This window comes from Temnothorax longispinosus, chromosome 2, assembly GCF_030848805.1.
Source record: "Temnothorax longispinosus isolate EJ_2023e chromosome 2, Tlon_JGU_v1, whole genome shotgun sequence".
NCBI lineage: Eukaryota > Metazoa > Arthropoda > Insecta > Hymenoptera > Formicidae > Temnothorax > Temnothorax longispinosus.
The window spans coordinates 1,096,218-1,119,743 of NC_092359.1; the positions used below are offsets into that span (position 1 = coordinate 1,096,218).

General features: G+C 42.1%; 3 protein-coding genes and 1 long non-coding RNA gene across 7 annotated transcripts in view; 2 read left to right on the forward strand and 2 right to left on the reverse strand.

Annotated features, from left to right (window-relative positions):
- Positions 1-153: 153 nt before the first annotated feature.
- Positions 154-2,172, forward strand: LOC139809232 (uncharacterized). 3 transcript variants are annotated; one of them, XM_071772007.1, is made up of 3 exons: positions 154-465; positions 579-878; positions 959-2,172. In XM_071772007.1, the coding sequence occupies exons 2-3, from the start codon at positions 588-590 to the stop codon at positions 1,538-1,540; spliced, it is 873 nt and encodes a 290-aa protein (XP_071628108.1). In that variant the 5' UTR covers positions 154-465; positions 579-587; the 3' UTR covers positions 1,541-2,172. The 3 variants fall into 3 exon arrangements, with proteins under 3 accessions (XP_071628108.1, XP_071628107.1, XP_071628106.1); XM_071772006.1 differs by having other exon boundaries at positions 156-461; XM_071772005.1 differs by having other exon boundaries at positions 158-315.
- Positions 2,173-2,255: 83 nt separating this feature from the next.
- Positions 2,256-6,825, reverse strand: LOC139809219 (uncharacterized). The gene is made up of 8 exons (XM_071771971.1): positions 5,556-6,825; positions 4,953-5,144; positions 4,013-4,641; positions 3,829-3,901; positions 3,347-3,491; positions 3,050-3,247; positions 2,622-2,840; positions 2,256-2,394 (listed from the first exon to the last, which is right to left on the reverse strand). Exons 1-8 carry the CDS (start codon positions 6,135-6,137, stop codon positions 2,366-2,368), a joined length of 2,067 nt encoding a protein of 688 aa, XP_071628072.1. The 5' UTR covers positions 6,138-6,825; the 3' UTR covers positions 2,256-2,365.
- On the forward strand, positions 5,045-5,633 carry LOC139809240 (uncharacterized). Of its 2 annotated transcripts, none has more exons than XR_011731061.1 (3): positions 5,045-5,176; positions 5,327-5,421; positions 5,499-5,633. It is a non-coding gene; the product is annotated as an uncharacterized lncRNA (long non-coding RNA). The 2 variants fall into 2 exon arrangements; XR_011731060.1 differs by having other exon boundaries at positions 5,054-5,176; positions 5,273-5,421.
- Positions 6,826-8,598: 1,773 nt separating the features above from the next.
- Positions 8,599-23,526, reverse strand: part of Ft (cadherin-related tumor suppressor fat) — a 101,170-nt gene continuing 86,242 nt past the window's right edge. The window contains 16 exon segments of the mRNA XM_071770957.1: positions 8,599-11,682; positions 11,843-12,827; positions 13,063-13,269; positions 13,624-13,993; positions 14,480-14,923; positions 15,053-15,318; positions 15,665-15,969; positions 16,185-16,447; positions 16,678-16,958; positions 17,196-18,308; positions 18,598-19,716; positions 20,056-20,385; positions 20,539-20,883; positions 21,066-21,496; positions 21,639-21,892; positions 22,369-22,549. Coding sequence (XP_071627058.1) covers positions 10,604-11,682; positions 11,843-12,827; positions 13,063-13,269; positions 13,624-13,993; positions 14,480-14,923; positions 15,053-15,318; positions 15,665-15,969; positions 16,185-16,447; positions 16,678-16,958; positions 17,196-18,308; positions 18,598-19,716; positions 20,056-20,385; positions 20,539-20,883; positions 21,066-21,496; positions 21,639-21,892; positions 22,369-22,549 — 7,973 coding nt within the window. The 3' untranslated portion in view covers positions 8,599-10,603.

Consider the following 23,526-nt stretch of genomic DNA (forward strand, 5'->3'; position numbering starts at 1 on the left):
TTGGCTCTTACTTTTAGAACCAACCAATCAACGCAGAGTGTTGATAAGACGAACTCAACAGTTGTGTCTGCTGAACACGGCTAATATCTCATCTCTATTATCTGGAGAGGGCGCAAGCGCGTAGGCAAGTTTTTCAAGCTGCGCAAAGCCGACCGCTTGATGGCAGCATGCTCCCGCTCCCTCGCTCCCTCGTCATTCTCGTCAATATTGTCAAGTCAGTCAAGTGCGGAAATTGCATCGTGCCGATCGTGGCTTCTACAACTATCCTCGATTCACACGTTTATTTCAGCGGTTAACACTTGTATTTTTAAAAAGGTGATCTTTAACAATGACAGTTCACGTGTGTTCTACATTCGAGGCACTCGTCAAGCATTTATTGTTGTGATTGTCTTGTGACAGTGAAAGAATCGATAATTATTATGTCGACATAATACACGCCCGCTCCTTTTGTCATTATCCAAGTTAGTATGTATATCGGAATGTAACATTGATAGTCGTAGATTTGCTCGTCACGTTTTATACACATCTGATGATTATACCATGGTTGACTTTACCATTGGCAAATTTTTATATTTCAGTCCAACAGAATGACTTCCAGCACTCTTACTGCGAGAGCGGAGGAATACTTTCACAGTATAAATCCTATAGCTCGGAGGATCGGCGAGGATATAACTGCAACGAAAGAGGCCTACGAGGGGCTATGGAACACCTTGAGTTCAGCGGAGCGCAATCAAGCCGTCAACGAGACTATAATTCAGCCCGAGGTAGCGTTGAAGTACACCTTGAAGAAGGTCGAGTTAACCAAAGAGTTACCTGAATGGTATCCGAACCTTCGCATACAAACTGGAATGAAATATGTCATAGACGAAACCGGTTCTGTGAGTACAGTGTAGGATTGTTAATACTTGCGGGAAAAATTTGAATAATAATCTGACAACTTTTTTCACTGTGTTTACAGACATTACGATGGCGAGACGAGCACTCGGCGCCATTTTCATTTATGACTCAATCGCAGATGAATCTTAATCTGATAGACTCTAGCGAAGATATGAAATCTAGATCGATGAGGAGCCACTTCGGAGAATTGCCGCATTTTTCTAGTCCCGTGAAGGCACAGAGAAACACGTGTTCGCTAAGCGATGGTTACAGTTCCGCACATCAAGTCAGTTGTTATCCGCCGGATTGTTACACCAGCAGTCTATTCGAGAACGATCAATGCAGCGACTTACTGACGAATGAAATGGACAGCGAGCACTCTGACAGTATATTTGCTAAACTGATCAACAAGACCTCTTTATTGAAGTTACAAAGCAACATCGAGGATGATATGGAGAGTTTGGTGAGGGATTCCGATACGGATAAAAGTCAGTCAAATACCTTGGTGGTGACATCGCGAACGAAATCGAGCGACATAAACGAATCGACCGCTCTGTTAGAGACACCCAGCTCTTACAGTAGCTTTCAGTCATCTCAATTGAATCAAGAAGAGGAAGAGAGGAGTATACCAAAGACTGGATTTGAGTTTCTCGATAATTGGTAAATTCATTCCGTAAAAGAAAATAATACAATTTTTTTAATGCTCTTCTATTACATAAAAGATATTTCCATATATTCTAAGAATGAACTCTAGTTCGATTGCAGATGTTCGAGCAATATATTTAATTACTCTATTGCTAGATGTTGTATGAAAATATGCATGCGTGTGTTTTGCGTAAAAGTCAGAGTATATTTATAAAAAGAGATGGAATATTTTTTACTCTAGTCTGATAAGATTTTTTTATATCTATATTTTGTACCTTATCTCATTTGTACTGTACTATACTGGAGTATTACCATTTACATGACAGATGATTCAAAGAGTTAAATAATGAAGACTGAAAAAGAATAATTTCCAAAGATATGTTCTCAGAAGATTTAATTTTACGTAGATCTCGATAGACTATATCGTGCATCCTATGGATATCGAATAACATAGGTGAGATTTTTGTTACCTTTTTTACAGCATTGTATTTTATAATATAAAAATATATAATAAGTGCTTATGAACAGATAGATATGCTTAGTGCATTTTGCAAGTATCTGGTCACTATTTACAAGCGATAATTTATCTCTTGAAAAGATTTATGTAAACTGTCTTTTCAATTGTGTATCAATATATGTGTATCACATGAATGCGCTATAACTTACTTCCCATACATACATACATATTCATAACATGTGCCTATTAATATTAATTATATTACAAATCACAATTTGCTTTTTGTGTCTGAAGAATTTCTTCGGTTCAACTCATCGACATAGTCTCCTCGCGCAAAAGAACCTCGATAGTCTTTGAATTTTCTCTAAAGAAAATTCGTTGAACCTCTTAAGCAGTCCAGAATCCGGACAACCAAACTGAAAACATCAGACCGCAAAGCCTCTTTATTTGTTTTTATTAACGTGAACACCGTGTAGTAAAGAAAACTAATTCTTTTTACAAATGATTATGTACTTAGAACGATATCAAAAAATAAAAATAAGAAAAAGTGATAGCGGGGAAATAAAGATATTCTGACGACAGATATTTCAATATTTTTCACATTTACAATTAGTATATTCTTAGATAATTGATGCTGTTATACCTTTAGTGCCGGGCGACTGTATGATCGTTATATTTTCGTCACCGCTGCCGTTCTGGGCGATTTCGGAGGTCCGATAATAGTCGAGCACGTTCCTTCTTGTTTGGGAGAACGAGCAGATACCACGCAGTTCCGTCGCTTTCATTATTCGTCTGGCCTCTGATTTGCGCTCGAAGGGTGACATCAGTATCAGACGCCGCTTCAACGATGTTCGAACTGAGACTTTAAAAATCAATGTAGCAATAATAATTTTGAAACTACTTCCTTATCGTACAGCTTATTGATGTACTACAGCACTTAATTTTATTTAATAACATGTTTTATCTATATTATCAATATAATACGAGTAATTTTATCATACATTATTTCTTGTGGCTCTTCCATGTTTTATCTGTAATACTTTTTCGCGATGTTACTAATAATTGACTCACCACTCGTATCGATTTTATCTCCTGATGCACCCTTACATATGTTTTTCGATTCCTTCGACGATCCGTCAGTCAATGCAGATAAACTTTTCGAAACGATGGCTGCTTGACGATTACTGTCACTGCACGACGATCCGTGACAGACATTCGGCAAGGATTTGCCCTTCGGCTTCAACAGAGTGATTTGTGGAAAACAAGAACCTAAGAGATCATTATTTAAAACATTATTTTTATCGAAGAATATTAAACTTTATCTAACATCTATTATATATAGTAATTTTAGAAACGCCATATGTTTACGCTTCTTCCCCGAATGTCCTTTCATGGAACTGCAGTGTCCGTATTTCGGACATCTTTGTCCATCGAGACAATCTTGATCCATCGAGCGCTTTTCATCTCCCACATTGCTATTTCTATACTGTTCCATCGCTTGACGTTCCAATTCCTGCAATACCGTAATGTAAAAATATCAGTATAATAATTAATAATATTCCAAAATGTGGAAATAGTTGAATGAAAACGAATCGAGAAGAATGCATTTATGAAATTAAGCATCCTATTTTCGGCGTCGAGAACTGATTGAAAAATTGCTTTATTCTTTCTGCTGCAAAACTTTGTTTGGTAAAAAGAAATCACAATAATTCAGCTTATTCGGATTAAATCCGATCTCTGATGTTGATAATGAATCTATAAGATCAGACGACTCTTATATTCTTGTCAATTCGTTTCGATTCACCTTTGACGGAAATATCTAGTCATGAGATTAATATTTGGATCGTTACCTGATATTTGAGCGCTAACGACTCCTCCGAGTTCCTGTATTGTTCCATCGCTTGCTGTTCGAGCTCGTCGTATCTGAAAACCCACAAAACACTCAAATTGCAGGTGAATTTGATTAGAAAAAATGATTACCATGTCAAATCAACCGAAGTTTTAAAACTAAATCGGCAAATAACTTCAACGTACCTTTTCTCGAAGACGTTATCCAGGACCGTTTCGTTCGAGGCATTCGTCAGAACATCTCTGTAAAGCGGCCGCTTCGTCCTCTTGTCCTTCTTTTCGGTATCCGAAACCCTGTATCTTGAGCTCTCGTTCTCAAAGAATCTGTCCTTCAATCTGCATCTTGAGCTTTCGTTCCCAAAGATTCTATCTTTCAACCGGCACGAAGTTTCAGACGACCTTTGTTGGGCTTGCGGTGATGATTCGGCAGCCGTTTTCCAGCTGGTGCCGGCTCCTCTGCAATATTCGTACTTCTCCTCGAAGCTGCGCAGCTCGGACACGAGGGTGTTTACAGTTACAACTTCCTTCGTTTTCTTCGCACAGTGATCCCTGTCGAACCACTGTACCTGCACGTTGTGACTGGAGGTTTTCAGGCTCTGTCTGGAATCCAGAAGAAAAGGCTGCTGAACGGCGGGCTTTGAGTGGCCGCGTCGCGTCTTGATGCTGTTCTTCGTCAGTAGTATGAGATTGTTGAAGTCAACTCCTTGATTCTTCCGTTTCAGCAGCGGTTCCTGGTACAATTCCATCGGTCGTTGATACACAGGTATGGGTGTCGTTGAACTCGGCTGAGTACAAGGCAAAAATTTCTCGTACATCTGCGAAATTATGATTCAAACCCGTTATGCGTAGTTTTGTGAGAATTTCTAATAATAACGGGAATATACCATGGCATTATCGATTTCAATTCAGAATAATTAATAACAATTGCGTAATATGAAAAATAGGTGTAATATAAATTCCTTCGTCTTTCCCTCACTCTTTTTTCTCAAATATATGGATAATAATTATATTTTATTAGAACAATTAATAGATTAATTCTTCAAATTTTTTCTGATTTGAATATCTTAATCTTTTTATATATAAAAAATATATAAAATAAATCTTTTTTTATGTTAAAAAAAAATACCTGCAAAGGACGATGGGCAATCGCAGCATCGTGAATCGGTTGCAGCGGCGTGCAGATTGACAGAGGTGACGACGAAGGAGACGCTGTCAACTGTAGCTGCATCGGCGGTGCCACTCTCTGGATCCATTCCTGTGGCGAACGATACACGTTCGCCTCTGTGTGTGTCGCTGGTAATATGGACACTCTGGCGTTCTGTTCGCAAAGAAAAGTTGCATAGCTAAAAGGTTTTATATTTTAATGATCACTTTATATTAATAATCAATTGTGAAAATCATTCTTGTTAACAGAGAAAATTATTCCGCGCTAAATCTTAATTTTAGCGTGATATGACCGTTTTTCTTCCCGAATACAATGCAGCCAGGTTTTGATTGCAGGTTTTGATCACTATATATGGCCGCGATCAAGAAATACATTCGGCGCCAAAGTTCTTTCTGACTGTGATGAAGAGTTTATCTTGACATTTATGAAGGTACATTTCGCTAATTATGATTTTATATACACTTTATGTAGCGTCCTATGTACGAGAGTTTGACTAATTTCTTTCAGAAACATCTAAGCGCGACCTTCATACAAAATTTACTTTCCGGCAGGCCGTACGTTTACCGGAAAAATGGTCGCCGCGGCCTCCTGCTGCGGCCTGTTATAAGGAAACAGCTCGTTTTGGTAATTCCTGTCATTTAACGACGGGAAGTAGCGTATCTGGCAAGCCTTGCGCTCCTTGTCGTTGTTCAGGCTGTAAGCTATCGGAGGTAGGTTCGATTTCGGGAAGAATTCCGGCACTTCGGCGCTCAGAACTGGTGGCGGCGGCGACGGTGGCGGTGGTAGAGACGGAGGTGACAATAGCGGTTTCCGCTGATATTCCGCTCTCAGGATCAAGGGTTGATACTGCAACGCGCAATAGAATTGCTGATGGTGTTGGGCAGCAGGCTGCGTCTGTCGCGCGACACGCGACTGCTGGCTCATCTGCTGATAGCATCGCTGTTGCTGCTGCTGTTGCTGTTGCTGCTGCTGGTGCTGATGATGATGATGATGCTGAAACTTCTCTGGATTCCATATGTCGCGCACGGCATCGCTCTCTATGCAGGACTGCAGCTGCATTTCGGCAGCGGTCTCGACGGTGTATCGGCGATGACGGGCGAACGTTCTCATTGATTTCTCACGAAACTCTAATAGCGCACAATACATATAGTAAGGGATAAAAGAAGCGTATAAGACGATAGCACATCGGAGTTTTTGAACTCAGAAACTAATTTTTAGATGTTGAATTATTTTATGCGTCTTGCATATTTTCAATATTTCGACAAGAATTTATATTGCCAGATATTATGTCTCTATAATATTTCGAATTAAAGATTGATTATCCTTTCGTCGCCAAAAGTGTTTAATATACGTGGGAAAAGATTTTCAAAAAGCATTTTTAATTATCTAAATAATTATTGTAAACTATATTATTAAAAAGTATATAATTTCGGGGATCTGATGTGCGGATGTATAATTTATTCGTATCGTTAACATGTGAAATTATTGCTTACCACTCTCGTCTGATTTATAAGTCGAATGTAATAATTCATCGCGCAATCCAATTTTTCTGCTTCCTTTTGGACTGGTTTTTTGGCGTCGCTTTTTCGAGCTCTCATTCCAGTCCGATTGGAAGTTCGAGCAAGCGACGGCTTCATTATCCCTCCTTGCGGTGTTACACTTTAGTATTTGTATTGCTGAGCTTTGCAAATTGAAGTGTACTATTAACAAAATATTAAAATCTATTCGCGATTAACACTAGATGTATTTAATATTTTCAAGTCTGCGATTACAAAGCACGCGGACGTCGTCGAGATAAATGTTAAAAATAAATAAAATATATAAAACAAGTTAAATAAATAAATTGATTTTAATTAAAATTGCAATCTGCTAGACTAATTAATATTATACTTTAATTTATACGTATCATTTTAAATTAAATACCACATTGTAGACGCGCCATTAATTAATTCATTCCGATAATATCTTTATCGCGCAATTTTTTTTTGGAGGGAAGAGCTTTGCGGGACATAAAAATAACACGGAAGTGCCGAAGTGAACTAACGGTTCCCGATGCGATCGCGTGCAGCTCGGCGAGATTAACCGGGCGAAGTGTTCTTGAACTTCAGGAAGCATCCACGGTTCCACAGCCTCCGTAGCTGAACGGAAGTGACGAGGCACGCTACCCGACGATTTACCGTCGTCCGGACTGTACATTCTCTCATGCTGCTCGTCGTACTCGTAATTACCGTATTTCGCCAAGCGCGATTCGGAGATGACGTTTCGGACGAGTCTTGGACGATAATCACCATATTCCTCGTACTTCGCGGTTACTTCGCAACTCTGGCATTAAACGCGCGCGATAAGTTATCATTATGTCAAAATAAATTTTCCTTCCTCTTATTCCGAAAAATCTGCGGTGTTACGGTACACGCAGTTAGCTTTTTTTTTTACTTTTAGCAATTCGCAACCGTATATTTTTCTATCTTCGATAAACGAAATATAGAATACGTTTGCGGTCTCGAATGAGATCTAATAGAATTTCTGTTATCTTCAGAAAGAAATATACAGGTATGATATTTCTTTCATCTTTATAGTAATAGTGTTTTGATGACAAAAAGAGAGCTGTTAGTTCCTTTCTTCTCTTAAGGATCAAATATCCTCAGACCAACGATAAACGATGATGATATTGATAAGATAGATGTTTGGAGATATGCATATATAAAAGTATCTGATACTACGTTTAACGCGATCGTAAGTTACTTATACAGAAGTAACGCTCGCGTAAACGTAGTATGAGTTGCGCGTCTCACTTGAATCCAGAGGGAACGATTTAATTTTCGGAAGGGATCCTCCGGATCGAAGGTCCACGTCTTGTCGGCGATCAAACTGACGTTTGCGTAAGCGCTATTCAGGAGCTCGTCGTCGTATGACGGAAGTGGAGATATCATTATCTGTACATTATAACCGATTGATATCGGATTCCGGTAGCGCCGACGAGCCGAGAGGCCGGCGAAACTTTCGCGTTTAAAACGCAAACCCTTCTCGTATTTTTTCTCACGGAGCGACCGAAAATTCGATCTCAAGTTAATAGGTAATAATCGACTAACACGTATATAGTAAAAAAAAATAATTAGTAAGTAATTTGACGCGATGAAATCGGTCGGTTTTGACCGCTTTGACAAAAGTATCGGAACGTATGCAAGAGATGAAGATCGAAGCCGTCGCGATCGCGACTTATCGATGCAGCCAGATACCTAGTAAGCTTTTTTTCAGGCACCTCCGAAAGTCGATGCAAGATGCTGTAATTTTACTTATCGCTTCCTAATTTCAGTTAAATTCATCTAAATCGATTTGGATTTATTTAAGCTTCTTTTTTAATTCAATCTCTATTTTTTTAAATAATAATATTTAAACGTGGAAATCGTGCGATACAAGGAAGAGAAAATCATTTCGTTTGACGATTATTTCGTATACACATTGCATATATAGGATTCTACATTGTAGAACTCAATGGATAGCTATTTTCATAAAGACATTTGAAATAAGAAAATCTTGCTCCACGTTTCACATGAGGAAGAAAAGGAGGAAGAAAAGGAATAAATAAAGACAGCAGCTTTTACAAATCTGTCATCTATTTTACGGTCGATGATGATAGAGTTAGCACGCACTCGCACACGCATTCGCACTTTTGTACAGTTTACACGCGCGGTTTTATTTACAAAGTGAAATCAGGCCGAAGACAGATCTCATAATTTACAACGTAAAACGCGCAAGGCGATCGTCGAGGAAGCCGTTTCTCGCGATCGCGAAACGTCGTTTGGCGAGAGGAGAAAATCAGTCTGGCAGTCTGCGAATAGCAGGCCACTCTCAGGAACGCTACGACGGCGCCGTTATTGTTTCTCTAACAATGAATTGAGCACGAATTTGACATACTCGCGAATCACGTTATCGTCCGCGTGGCATTCCACAGCGGTCCGACAATCCCGTTCATCAGCGGTGTTCCGTTAATACCTTCGCGGTCCAAGAACTGGCAATGCGAAGTAGTTATAAACGTGGGAAGACGAACTCTATCCCTTCTCTTAACGGGCATTCTACTAATCAAAACGCCGTGTTTTCGGTTGAATGGCCGAATGCCACAGATAGTTAACAATCTTCACATAAACAAGAATTTAACAAAATAATCAATGTTTAGATTGTTTTAGAATTAGATAATACTTCGTAATACAACCGATATAATTTTCAGTTTAATCCCCGACTTATTATAAACAATGGATTTTATGATTTTAATAATAATAATTTAAATAATTCTATCGTCACGAAGGAAAAGGTACATACAAGGACCAATTTCGTATGTTGCATGAAAATTTAAAATCAATTGGAAAACAGCGTTCACATACTTACTGAAATTGCAATTCCAAAAAGTCATGATTGTAATCATCAATATTTTTATCTTTTATCACCTTTTTATTTTTCATTTGCTATTAAAAAGCTAATTTTCGAGTATAAAAGGCAAAAAAATATAATTCGCGATAAGTACAATATAACTATATAGTGTACTATAAATTAATTTCTAAGAATAATTATAAGAAAGAGCTACGTATCCCAAAAATCTTTTTAATTTGCAATTTCAATAAATAGCGTTTTTTGATTAAGAATCATGAAATAAGTGCTTATATGTGCCACTTAGCCATTCAAGCAATAATTACAATGTGCGACTGCATCGAGTGTGTATCTGGCACGACAGCTTAGGATATATGTATACAGAGTCGCTAGTTAACGATTAATTGGACTGCCTCGATGCCCAGTCGCACATCTCTCCATCTCGCCGGCGACGGATAAATCGCCGTAATTAAAATGGCATTCAACGTAATCTCGCGAGTCTCGTACTTCGTATTTAATATCGTATTTAATGCGGTCGCTTGAAATGCGCGAAACGTGCAAATTTAGCATTAACATTTAATGCCATTAAAATTAATATTATTCGTAATATTAATATCGATTATTTAAAATCGATTAAGATTATCTAAAATCTTAATATTAATATCAGAAATAATATTAATTTCATAAATATGAATAATTCATAATACGTGGTATTATGTCGTAAGAAAATTTTTGTAATACGACCAATCGCGTAACTAAAGATAGATATTGCGCGCTCCGCGCGAGCGAATCGTTTTGATTAGACATGTGTCATTCAATATTTACAAAAAAAAAGAGAAATTTGCGAGATAAAGAGTACGATAGAAAACAACGAGTCTCTCCCTCTTTACATTTTATGGCAAGATGATCACGCGTTCGACGCGGCACCTCGCTGCAACTTCTAAACGTTGCAACGACTTTTCATGAACACTCTTCGCCAGCATTTTTCTCAAACGTATTCTCATATCACTCAAACCCACATTCGATCATCCAAATTCGCAAGACTGGATGTCGCTATTTATACTATCGATTTACAAACGTTCGACTAATCAAGCTAAACGAGCAGCAAAACAATTCGATAACATTCCTAAGTGGATCTCGCGCGTTTCCTCAGGGCGAGGAGTCTCTACAATTTCCCCGAAATAATTCTTACGGTCACTAAACTACTATTGTTCACTAAATTGTCCCGGCATCAAATCCGAGGACCCGTTTCAAACGTATTCCTCAGACGGTTTGGGGATATTCGCCGGTAATCTGGGTACTCGACTGGTACTGTCCGGTAGCTCGGCAATGTCGATGAACACGCCGACGAGGCTCTCGAAGTTGGGTCCCCAGTTGAGCAGATAGTCCCAGCTGAGAGCGTCCTCGGCGGCGGCGGTGGTGGTGGTAGTGGTGGTAGGCGAGCCGTTACTGGCGTGGCCACCGTAGAGAAGACCACCCATGTGGGTCGACAGATCGTCGTCCGAGGCAACGAGGGTGCTGAGAGAGCCGCGAAATGAACTGTCGAAGCCGTCGTAGTTACCGACGTTCGGCGGCAACGGCGGTTTCGTTGACTGCGATGACTCGACATTACTTCTCCCCTGCGGGCTGCTCCCCTCGTCATCCTGCTTGGCGAACAGGTTGTCGGACCGCTTGTCGCCCACCAGCGACCCGTTGTCGTACTCGATTTCCGAGCAGGTGAAGCTATCGTTGCCGCTCTCGTCGGTGGTCGACGAGTTCCGTCGCTCGAGCCTCTCCACGGGAGGCGTGTGACGCCGGTGGTGATGGAGAGGTCCGTGCGCGGGAGGGCCCCTGGCCTCACTGGAGGAGCTCACAGCGTCCAGAGTGGAGACCAGGCTGGAGGTTCTTGGACGGGAATTGAGTCGTTCGATCTCCTCTGCCGTGAGACCCATCGGACCCGATGACACGTTGTTCACCGAATTCTCGTTGTTGGACTGCGGGGCCTTTCTGCTAGCGGTTGAGCCTGACAGTTGACTCATGATGGGTGAGTTCAGGCTCCTCTCGCTATTGGAATTCAACGCATCCTTTCCGACACCGCCGGATGAGGACGTGGTGGCCAGCAGCGCGCTTTGCAGCGGTTTCCCGCTGATATCGTGCAGCGTGAGAATCCGCGGTTGTTGCGCGGACAACTCGCTACTGGGAGATAATCTCGCCAGAGGAGTACTCTGGAGCAATTTGGGCGCCGGTCCGGGTGGTTGGTTCACGTTGGGCGGTGGCATAGCTCGCGGTGGGAAGGGTCCGGTATGGCGATGCTGTTGCCCCGTGTGCTTATGATGGTTGCCATAATTACCTGTAAAAATAATGTCTATTTAAGCCGATTATATTATTTTAAATATACATACGTATATATCTTTTAAAATAATGTAAACTTTAAAACTTAATGCTTAAAGCAAATTACGTTAAACTTTAAAATTTTTTCTCTCAATAATAAAATATTGGTCTTTTCTCACCTATAGGAGGCGGAGTGGCTTTGTACTTCCTCATGCCGTCGCGATAACCCTTGTAATGATATACGATGTCAATGTCGCTGGGCGCGATGGAACTAGCGTTCTCCAAATCGTAATGTTCCGGGATGTCGGGTTCCGGGTTATGCTCGTGCGAATGGAGGGAGGTTTGAGTGGGCGGTAACGGTAGATGCTCATCGCGGATAGGAGGCGACTTAGTGACTTCCCGCTCGATAATATCTGGTCGTTGCGGTCGGTGCTCGGTAGTAGAGTTGATCTCGCGCTCCTTGTATTTCTTCGAGATCAGCTCAGGACCCATGTGACCGACGCCGCGCAGATCCGATGTGTCGGAGATGTACGTGTTCTCATGACGGGACATGAGATTATCGTTTCCGGGGCCGACCAGCGGGTTACCGGTCATGATAGCATTGGTATTCTTGTTGACAACCGACGGCGCCGACTTCTCCTTGTTTTGGCGGCGCAGTCGGAACACTATGAAGCTCACCAAAATGGCAATTAATAGGATGACGAAGAAGACGATGACCAGAGTGATACCAATACTGAGGGGGTCCGCGGCCGCAGCCGCTCCAATGCCGATCGGTCCTCTGCATCCGATGCTCACTTTGCCATGATAAAGCACATCTTTGAAGATAGAACTGGAGCCGTTGAATGATTGCACCTCGTTGTTGATGGTAAAGTTGGCCAGACAACCTTCGAAGCTCCTAGAACCAGCGCTGTGAGCATAATAGAGGTCCTGGCTGACTCCACCGATCGACAAGACGGACAAATATGGATCGAGGAAATCGTGAACCCCTGCCAAGTCCAATTCGTCGCCTGTCAAGGTACCATCGACCAACAATCTTAATCCTCGAGCGTAGGCATAGAGAGTCAGATTATGCCAACGTCCGTCCGCGAGACCACCCTCAATGTTGATCGACATGTTCACCGGTGATCCGAGCAGAGACATGTAAATCAATTGGCCGTTGCGAAGCTGAAGCACAGTATAATCGCATTAATTAGATTCCAAAATAAAACCCACTTATTTTTATCTACACACATTATTTGTTCTATTCGTTCTTTATTCATTTAATAAAATATAATTAATACTAATTCTTGATAGTACATAAAGTTTAAAAAATCTTTGAAAATTGATTGTTTTTAAAATAAATGATTTTAATATTTATAATATTTTACGAAACAAAAAATTGGTTGAAATTGTATCTCACCTCTACGGATGTAAAATGCTTATTTGTCGCGGCGTATATCAGGATACCATCAGACTTCACGGTTCTGAACATCAAACTGATTGTCTTCGGGGGAGAAAGATATGTTGACGAGCTCGTGTCCTCACGCTTCAAGCGATTCTTGTGCCATGCTGTTGATCCATTATAGATATACTCCAACAATTGCATCCTTCTGTGTTTCTCTGAAATCTGCGCAAACAATACCAATCATGCGACGATTCAGAATTATTCAGAAATAGAATTAATGAAATATTAACAAAGTTGAAGTAATATGACACTGAACTAACTAATTTAAATATTTTTATCTTTTTACTAATCAAATTTCTAGAAATCGTGAACCCCTGCTATTTAAAATCTATTATCTCGTATCTAACATTAAATTAATGACATAATATGTAGTATATATATAGACATGCTATGTCATTTAATATTATTATCTCATTGTTACATTTATCGTATTAGTGATATTAACATTAACATTAAATAATTACAATGCTTATAATAAAATCCTATATATGTATAAAATCAATAATTTATTTTTACCTTAAACTCGATAAATCCTCCCTCACTCAACGTGATGGGTTCCAGGGCACCGTAGCAATTGGGCGCTATCAAAGATCCGCACTGACACATCACTTGATGCCAGTTGTCATGACATTGGGCGTTCACGCCGCAGACAGACACAGCGTCCTGCTCGTCTCTCAGGCATGGATTCCGCTGCGATCTGATGCACGTGGACTTCACGCCACGCGACGCGAGTGGATTCGTCAGATTCAAGGCCCTTCCGTTTATCGAAACCGAGTGAACACAACCCACGAAATCGTCAGAGTGGACTTGGCCCGGACGTTCTAACACGGGATCAGCGTTCTCCAAGCCGCCCAGTAAGAGAGGATTATTGTTAAAGTTCAAGGCCCTGTAAATACCGAATATTAGCGCGCATTCGTAAATCTTAATTTAAGGGATCTAAAGTGATCAATCATTTTTTATCAAGATCAATCCCTTTCTTACAGTGCTTTTAATAATTATCTCCATTATTATATCGCTGAAGCTGGCTCGAAGTCAAGCCGAAACGTTCGTTTTGTAATTCACGTACTTATTATTATACTTAATTAAAAATCCAAATACACATTCACAACGCGCGCACTAACAACCGCATTATTCTTATTGCCCCTCATTTAGTTTAAATTTTATATTCCATTAGTATCAAATACAATCATGTTTTACAATTTAAAATAAACTTTCTACAATTTCAACATCAAAACTGTACAACAATAATGTATTAATTTTAAGATAGACCGTCTAGAACTTCAGAAGATTTAAAAATTCAATTTTTAGTTCAATTTTACGGTCCTATTCACAAATTGATTTTCTTTTGTTGGAAAATTGATAAGACACTTACCCAGTTGGGCCCGTGCCGTCCGCGTAGCAGGTACGATCGCCGGGTCTGCAATCGTCGCAGACATCGCCGTGTTCCCTGCAGGTGGACACGCTGAGCGAGAGAACTTTGCCGTTCCTGGTGGCGGTGACCTTGTGCCATTCGCCGTCCGACACCGGTCGCTTCGTCTTGATAGTGACGGTGCCGATCGCGCTTCTGGCACCGCCGTACGAGAAAACCACTAGGCCGCTTATCAGCTCCAACACGACAAAGTCCGAGCGGCCACCCGACTGCGACGCATAGTTGTACAGCAGCAACGCATCCGGCATCGTGGTGGCAAACACGATGGTGATGTCATTCGTGTTGGTGTCTAACGCTGGGAATGCCATATACGACAACTCGTCGAAACCAAAGGTCGAACGCTCGCAATGCCGGCCGTAACGACCCTCAGGACAGCTACATCGATATCTGCGCGGGCAACAATTTTATTTTTCATTTTTTTAATTTCACTTTCGTACAAATCGTTTAATTATTAAGTGGCATATGTAGATCGTGGTCATGTCACTTAAAATCATATTAAAATCATATTCAACAAACCCAGGTTTTTCTCCTACGCATAAGCCACCGTACAAGCAAGGATTCGGTCGACAGGAATCTGTGACTGCCTCACAGTGATTTCCTCTGTAGCCCGCCCTGCAGAGGCAGAAGAAGCTGAAGCTGTCCGGGCTCTTTCTACACGATCCGCCGTTTCGACACGGATTGCTGGCACACGCATCGCCTCTCTCGAGCTCGCACAGCTTGCCGTCGCGATCGATAGGACAAGTGCATTGAAAATCGTATCCCAAACGTCGGCATTGTCCTCCCTACAGAAAAAGAAGAAGAGCTTTATAGAATTTGTGCTTCGTATCGATTTTCAAAAAGTGCTGCGAATAACAAATCTAAGCTAGAAGAAAAAAGTCTCAAAGTGAGCGTAGAAAAATATTTAGAAAATTCTCTAATTCAAAGGCATATGTTATATATACAATTTAATAACCATCTAGGAACGAAAATAAATATTAAACTCGTGCTCGTATGCTAACGTTATAAATTATAGCTACAATAGAAACGTAATAATTTTAAAAGTTACAATATTAGCAATATTCATTATTTTTATGTTACATGTGTTATACTTTGCTCCACGTTTTAACTGCAAACTATTTTTTTACTCACCAGCAAACAGGGATTCGGAAAACATGGATCCTGTCTTCTTTCACATCTGTCACCGGTGTAGCCATCCCGACACTTACAGGATCTCTCGTGCATCATTCTGGGCGACGTCAGGATTAGCGCCTGGCTGTCGGTGATCCTGGCGTCGTCGTATATGGTCAACCGGTCGCTGCAGCTACCCCCGTTTTCGCACGGCATATGTTCGCACGGAGAATAACCGACGATAAAGGAGTTATTTTTGAGCAGCGTTTGGATTTCGTCTCGATTGCGCTTCAACAGATCAGTCACCTCGTTCCTCGTTCGATACTCTGAAGAAAATGAATAAAATATTGTCGAAATTATATTATCATTTCTTAACGTATATAATAAGTAATATATGTTGAATCCGAGTAATGTAAATATAATAGCACGTCAATATCTTTCAAAATTTTAGAATTGACGTCCATTTAACAACGATACTAAATATGTGAGTGTACATATCTGTTAATTGAATATATGCATTTGTGATATATTTTTAACTTACCTTGCGAAGATTTCACCGCCAAGTGAACATTTAGGTCCGGTCCGTTTTCACCAATGCTGAAAATGGTAAGTGTATCGCCAACATCGAGCTTCTCCTGCAGAAGATCCAAGAGAGCCCGGTAGTATTGACTGAGAAAATCATTAGCGATCATTTTGATAATTTGCAGAGTCGCACTGTTCTCGATCGTGGCGTTCGAGAAGATCAGGAACTCGACGGTGACCTTGGAGATCACATTCGGATGTCGTCCGTCGTTACCGGAGACGCTCAAAGAATAGCCGGCTATACCCACATAATTCAGAAATTAGTAAAAAAATATTCTGCGTAATATTTTGTTGAGAATAAATCATTTCGATCGAGATGGAACATTATGAAACGTTGTGCCCGATATGCTCATCGACAAGTCAATACATCATGTTTTAAAAGTCAAAAATATAGATTAGGAAGAAAAATTCTCTCTCATTATAAATCTGATGTTCCGCGATTGATATGTAACGTGCCTGATGAAATCTTGTTGGTGTGCAGATCGCAAGCAGTGGGGATGGTAAGCACATTCGAGTTCGGGCCTTGAAGAATCTTGCACGAGAAAGCCCCGATGATATCCGGATCGTTCGGGTGCACGTCGGCGATCTTTCCTAGTGGTGTATCGCCGTTAAACGAGTACACGATCACATGCACCGACCTTGGTGTGGATGGGTTGTCATTCTGATCGGTGACGATTACGACGATATTGTGCTCGCTCTTCATTCGAGGTATACCCGAGTCCTCCACTACAACCTACACACAAAAATACATTTCATTAAATTCAAATACCATTGTGCTATTTACATCTCTTTGTGCTATCTGGACTTTTATCAATTATATATAGAATTACAGAAAATGGAGTGTGTAACTTTGCAGAGATTTTAAAATTTTCTAAGGATAAATTGTTTTATTGCTTCTCTCCGGCAATAAATAGGTAAATGGCATAGTTAAAATTACTTTCATTACCTTATATACGTTTTAAATACCAACCTTCAGCTCCAACTGTGGCATTGTTTCTCTATCGAGGCTCGTAGTGGTTCTCAGTATACCCGAATGCTTGTCCAAGGTCACCATGTTGCTCTGTTCTCCTTCGATCAATCTGTAGGTGAACGGTGCACCATTGGGCGGCAGATCGGGATCGGTCGCACTCAAAGTCATGATGCTGGCACCTATCGATTCGTTCTCGCTTACATAGCCGACTACTTTCGGTGGATCGAAGACCGGGCCATTGTCGTTCACGTCCATTAGCTCGATGTGCACCATCACGGTGCCAGTTTGCGGTGGCGAACCGCTGTCGATCGCGCCAATCGTCAGATCGTACGTGGGTACGGTCTCGCGATCCAGTTTCTTCGCCGTTTCGACGTCACCGTTCTGTGAATCGACTTTGAAAGCCTTGTCGAGATTGCCGCTGATGATAGAGTACAAGAACTGATTGTTCTGCGGCTTGATGTCCTTGTCGATCGCGCGAACTATAAGCACGAGGGTGCCCTGGGCGGCACCCTCCGACACGTTGGCGTTGTAGGTACTCTGCAGAAACTCAGGCGGATCGTTGCCATCCTGGATGGAAACGATCACCTGAGCTTCGTCAGTGTCGTTGCCGCGTATACCACCGCCGTTCTTCGCCATCACCGTCAACACCACGCGATTCTGTGTCTCACGATCGAGCCGACGCGACACTCGAATAATGCCAGTATCCGAACCGATCGAGAAGCCGCGATCATTAGACGAGCCCACGAAGAGATAGTACACACGGCCGTCGTCGCCCGAGTCCTGATCGGTTGCCTGGACTACGCCAACCGACGTGCCCACCTCGGCGCTCTCCGACACGTCCATGTGAAATACGGGTTGAATGAAGTGCGGATAGTACTCGTTCACGCCGGTGATGTGCACCACCACGGTTGTGAAGCCGACCATCTGCGACGAGTCCGGATTGGATGCAACGATATCAAGATTGTATTCGTTCGCTTCTTCATAATCGAAACTGGCGTCCGATGTGATTTCGCCAGTATCCCTGCGGATGCGGAAATGGTCTTTGCCGGTGCCGCCCAGGATCTCGTACTGCACTATAGCATACTTGGGTGAGTCGATGTCTCGGGCGATCACCTGGAATTCCGTGAAGAAAACGTAAAAAAATTGCGATTAAATTATACGTCAATTTTGTATCAATTTAATGGAAAGTATATTGGAAATAAAAATAAACACATAGATTTATTAATTGATTTATTTAAGAAATAAGATAGGAAACTTCTTGAAATAACAAATTTATAGCAATTTCTTTATATTCGATTTAAGTTCAAAATTCGAATAATTTTTCTAGCTAGCTACTGAGCTAAAAAACTAGAAGATATCAGAAGAACATAAATTAGATTTAAAAATTCTACGATAAACATACCTTGTAAACGAAAGTATCAGGTGGCGAATTTTCTGGTAAGAACGCTTCATAGACACTCTGATTGAAGGTTGGAGGGTTGTCGTTGATGTCGGAGACATTGACAGTTAAGGTGGCTACCACTTGCTTCGGCTCGAATCCCAGATCCGTGGCGGTGATGTTCAGCCGGTATTCCTGCACCAAGTCGTAGTCGAGGGGCTCGAGTATGGTGACCGCGCCGGTGATAGAATGCACGAAGAATTCATTTCTCTCGTTGCCGGCCGAGATCCTATAGCGGATCATGCCGTTGGGTCCGCTGTCACCATCCTCGGCGCTCACCATCAGAATCGTGGTGTTAACTGGCTCGTTTTCCGGTACTCTGACTTGATAACTGACGGCGGCGAAGGCGGGCGCGTGTCGGTTCTCGCCAGAGATTACGAGAGTCAGAACGATCTCATCCTTCTGCGGCGGCACGCCTTTGTCGGTGGCGCGGGCTTTCAGCAGGAACACCGCGCCGATGGGAATGCCGTTAAGATTCTTGCGCACGTAAACCCAGCCAGATTGTTCCTCGATAGCGAACAGGTCGTCGGTGCCGTTCACGTTCTCCAGCGAATAACTGACCTCCGCGTTCACGCCGAAGTCAGCGTCGTCACGGGCGATCAGCTGAATAATGCGTTTGCCTACTCCATAATTCTCTGGCACTGGGGACAGATAAGACCTCTGCTCAAAACGAGGCGCGTTGTTGTTGGCATCTACCACGTTCACGTGCACCATTGTTCTCGAGGACATCGGCGGCTTGCCGTTATCGGTGGCGACTACTGTCAGCGAGTATAGATTCTCCGGCGAGGATGGCCGATGCGTGTGCTTGTAACGTAGGGTACGCTTGCTGAAAACGTCGCCGGTCGCCGGATCAACAGTGAAGAGATCGGACGGTTGCAGCAGGCTGTAAGATATAACGGAGTTCGGTCCCTGTTTGTCGCGATCGGTAGCCGCGACTGTGCCAACATGTGCCACCCGCGGCTGGAGCTCGGGGAAATGAAAATGATAGGTCTTCTTGTCAAACTCAGGCGCGTTGTCGTTCTGGTCCTGAATGGTGATCGTCAGGGGAGTCTCTGCTCGCCATGCGCGGTCTGCTACTACGACCTATAACGAAGAAGTAGAAAACGATAACAGAAGAAAAAGAGAAAAAGTAGTTTTGATTTTGATATAATAAGTAAAACAAGTATTTTCACAAAGCAAAGTTTAATGGAACTACAACTGCAATACATTTCAAGAGATATATGTCGCGCGTGTCTAAAGTATTATTTCTTTTAAAGATGCTTTCTTTCCTCAAATCTGAATGCGTCTAAACTTAGAAAACGTTTGAATCTCTTAAATTTCGCTCTTTATACCTCTGAATACTTTCTTTAAACTTTTGTATTGTTTTTCGTAAGTTTAAAAGCAATTCATTCGATTTTATAGAGATAAAATTAAATATCCTACCTTCAGTAGATACTCGTCCTGATCCTCTCTATCGAGCTGCCCAGCCACGGTCACGTTTCCACTTAAGGCGTCGATGGAGAACTTCTCTCCTGGATTATCAGTAAAGCTATAACTGACGTTCGCGTTCTGACCGATGTCTCGGTCGCTGCTGGTCATGCGTATAACGAACGTGCCAATTTCCGCGTTCTCCGTCACGTTTACGCTAAACAGTCGCGTGAAGTGCGGCGGATTGTCGTTCTTGTCCAGAACGGTAACCAGCACCGTGGCAGTACCGGTTAATCGGGGGTGACCTTGATCTCTGGCTTCCACGATCAGTTCGTAAGACGCAATCTGAAGGAATTTCAACGTGAGTTTAAGTTAAATGATATAATTAATTGTCACACAAGATATTTTCAGGATTTTTAGGTAGAATTGGTTCGAGATAATTATAATTAGTTTTGAATATTGTAATCAATTAATTAAATATTATTGTAATATCCTCACCTCTTCGCGGTCCAATTTGGCATTGGTCTCGATCTGCCCAGTGCTGCTGTCAATGATGAAAGACTCGGAGAAGTCGTCGATTAGATGATAAGTGATCTGGCCGTTCTCTCCGGAATCGCGATCTCTTGCGGATACCTTGCCGACGAACAACGGTGGATACTCTTCCTCCATCACGGTCGCGTTGTAAATGGCCGCTTCCAGGACCGGTGCGTTATCATTGGCGTCCGTGACATTCACCAGAAGTTGAAGAACGCTGCGCAGAGCGGGCGTATCCGAATCACAAACTTCAATCCAGGCTTCGTAGTGCGGAGCCGTCTCATAATCAAAGCCAGAGGCAACCACGACCTAAAGAAGAATTGTAATTAATTAATAATTAAATATAACGTGCAAAATATAAAAAAAATAATCATTTTCGTAACAGTTTGAAATTCTATAGAGAAAAAGAGAGATAACTAGATAAAAGAAAGCAAGATAAATCAGAGAAAGAGAGATGAATAAATCAAATTGAAATATTTGATCTCAGTTACCTCTCCAGTGTGAGGAGCAATTCTCAAAGCATCCCCCACGTTTCCGCCAGCCATGCCGTAGCTCAAATTGCTTGTCGGTCCAGTCTTTGGTGTGGTAGCGCTCAACTTGGTGATCACCTTGCCTTCGGGCACGTCCTCAGACAGCGTGAAGCTCGTGTTGACGCTCGATTGAAATCTGGGGAACAGCTGCCGCTCCCACAAGTGGATCACCAGATCGGCGGTGACGTGCTGGGGCTCGGCACCGCAGTCCGACGCCTGTATCTGCAGTTGATAGGTGGTCTGGTCGCCGATCAGTTCCTGCGTAGCACGGATCACGCCATTGTTGAGATCAATGGTGAATTGATCGGCGTCCTTGCCGTGCAGCCGGTAAACAATCCGCGAGTTCTCGCCATCATCGTCGTCGCTTGCTTTCGCGCCGAAGACGAAGTCGCCTTTAAGAAGAAATCGACATCAACATTCTGGTTCGCGGCTAGCTAGTTAGCAGAATGCAGAACCATTCTACGGTGGCTCTTCCTTTCGTCAGTAATTAATGCATCTAATTAACGCACTTGGTATTGCCGCCGATCTCATTACCTGGTTTGGTTGCGCTTGGAACGTAGGCTGTGTACCGGGGACTGGAAAAACGGGGCGCATTGTCGTTCACGTCCGTCACGTAGATCGTCAGATTCACAGCGGAGGCACGCGGCTCCGTCGGGCTCGAGTCTCTAGCCACCAGGGTCAAATAATATACAGCAGTCTGCTCGCGGTCCAATGGCATCGTGGTGAACACCTCGCCCGTGTCGGGGTCTGCAGAAAACCGCTCCGCTTTGTCTCCAAGTAGGTTGTAGCTATTTTGAAAAAAGTAATAAAAACCATTTAAACATGGTAAAATATATTATCAATAAAATTAAACAAAATACATTTGATAAATGCAGATTATTATTCTGCTATGATTGGTTTGAAGTGATTCTTAGAGTAAACATATTTATAAGCTCTTACAATTAGCTTTAACTCTTGGTCATAAAATTTTGCGCGAAGAAGATAAAAACTATAAATTTCTTATTTTAAATTATATGATTAGTTCTCTAGTAACTATTCACTTAAACATTAATTAGAGGTAAAAGGACAATACAAAAAGAGAACTGTATATCCAAATAATATTTACATTTAAAATATTGGTGAATTTTTATCGAGAGAAAAGTAGAATTACATAATAAAGTTTCTTTTTGATTCAATCTGTGCGATTCAACATTGCCAAGCACTTCCTAAAATGGAATAATATATTTTCAATCGTGATTACGCAACATCGGTGAGGCCTGCCTACCTTATTTTCGCATTGAATCCTTCGTCCTTGTCCGTGGCGTGCGGCTTGGTGACCCAAGTTCCGGCGGGCGCGTTCTCCACCACGGTGGCCTTGTAGTCCTGCCGCGCGAACTCGGGGCTGTGATCGTTCACGTCGAGGACGACGATCCTGACGATGCCAGATCCGGTGAGAGGCGGCGAGCCTGCGGAGACACGCGATGCGAAACTTTAGTCGTGTTGTCGTCGGGCGGCCATAAAAACAACCGTCGTCGCATCGATGCGTCGTGCCATCGCTCTAGCTTGACTTCTTTCTCAGTTTTATTTATTTATTTATTTATTTTTTGCGCTTTTATTGCTATTTCGCGAACCGTAACGCCGCGCGAGCGTAGTTGGGTCAGTGGCGCGATTATTCCGCTAAATTTACGGCCCACCTCTCGCGGCTCGTTTATGACGGTTTAAATCGGTCCAAACGGAAGGTAAACCGGGGCCATAATTTTAACAGAATATTATTGTGGGGTCCGCGTCGCCCGCGAGACGCCGTAAGGTGATTTAGAACTTGCTCGTGCCCGTCGTGGAATATATTTACTTTTGACCGGCGAATCATTGCTCGTATAATTTTTCTTTTGTCGATTCTTGCAAAATTAGTCGGATGAAGCGCAAAGATGAAGTGCACAAATCGACAGAGAAACATCATTTACAGCAAAAGCTTACTTAAGATATCGTTTATTTTATTGCATCGTAGTTTATTTTACATTTCTAAATGTGAGTCGATTACCTATAATTAGGTACTTAATAATTGCGTTCATTGTAAATTTGCTTTATTCATCTTCAGATGATTTGGGAATTGAGAGAATTTGATGGTTGTAAACTTTTTCAACAATTTTGTTAAAAAAAAAAAATCAATCGAATCCCTCAAATTTCTCGAAGAATCGCTTTCTAAACTTTCCTTGTTTAGTTAATTTGACATATATCCAACTAGAACGATCCTAGATTGGTGCTTTCTTGGGAGCCGCTTTCAAAAATCAAAGGGCGGTACATTGAGATAATTGGGGTCGTGTGGAAAAGCGACTTTTCTGGATCGCGGAAGTGCACGCGGTGGCTAAATAATGGCCGGCAAACGACGCGGGGGTAATTTAGACGTGACACACGCGTTCTCCAAGCGGTGCCCATTGTGCTACCC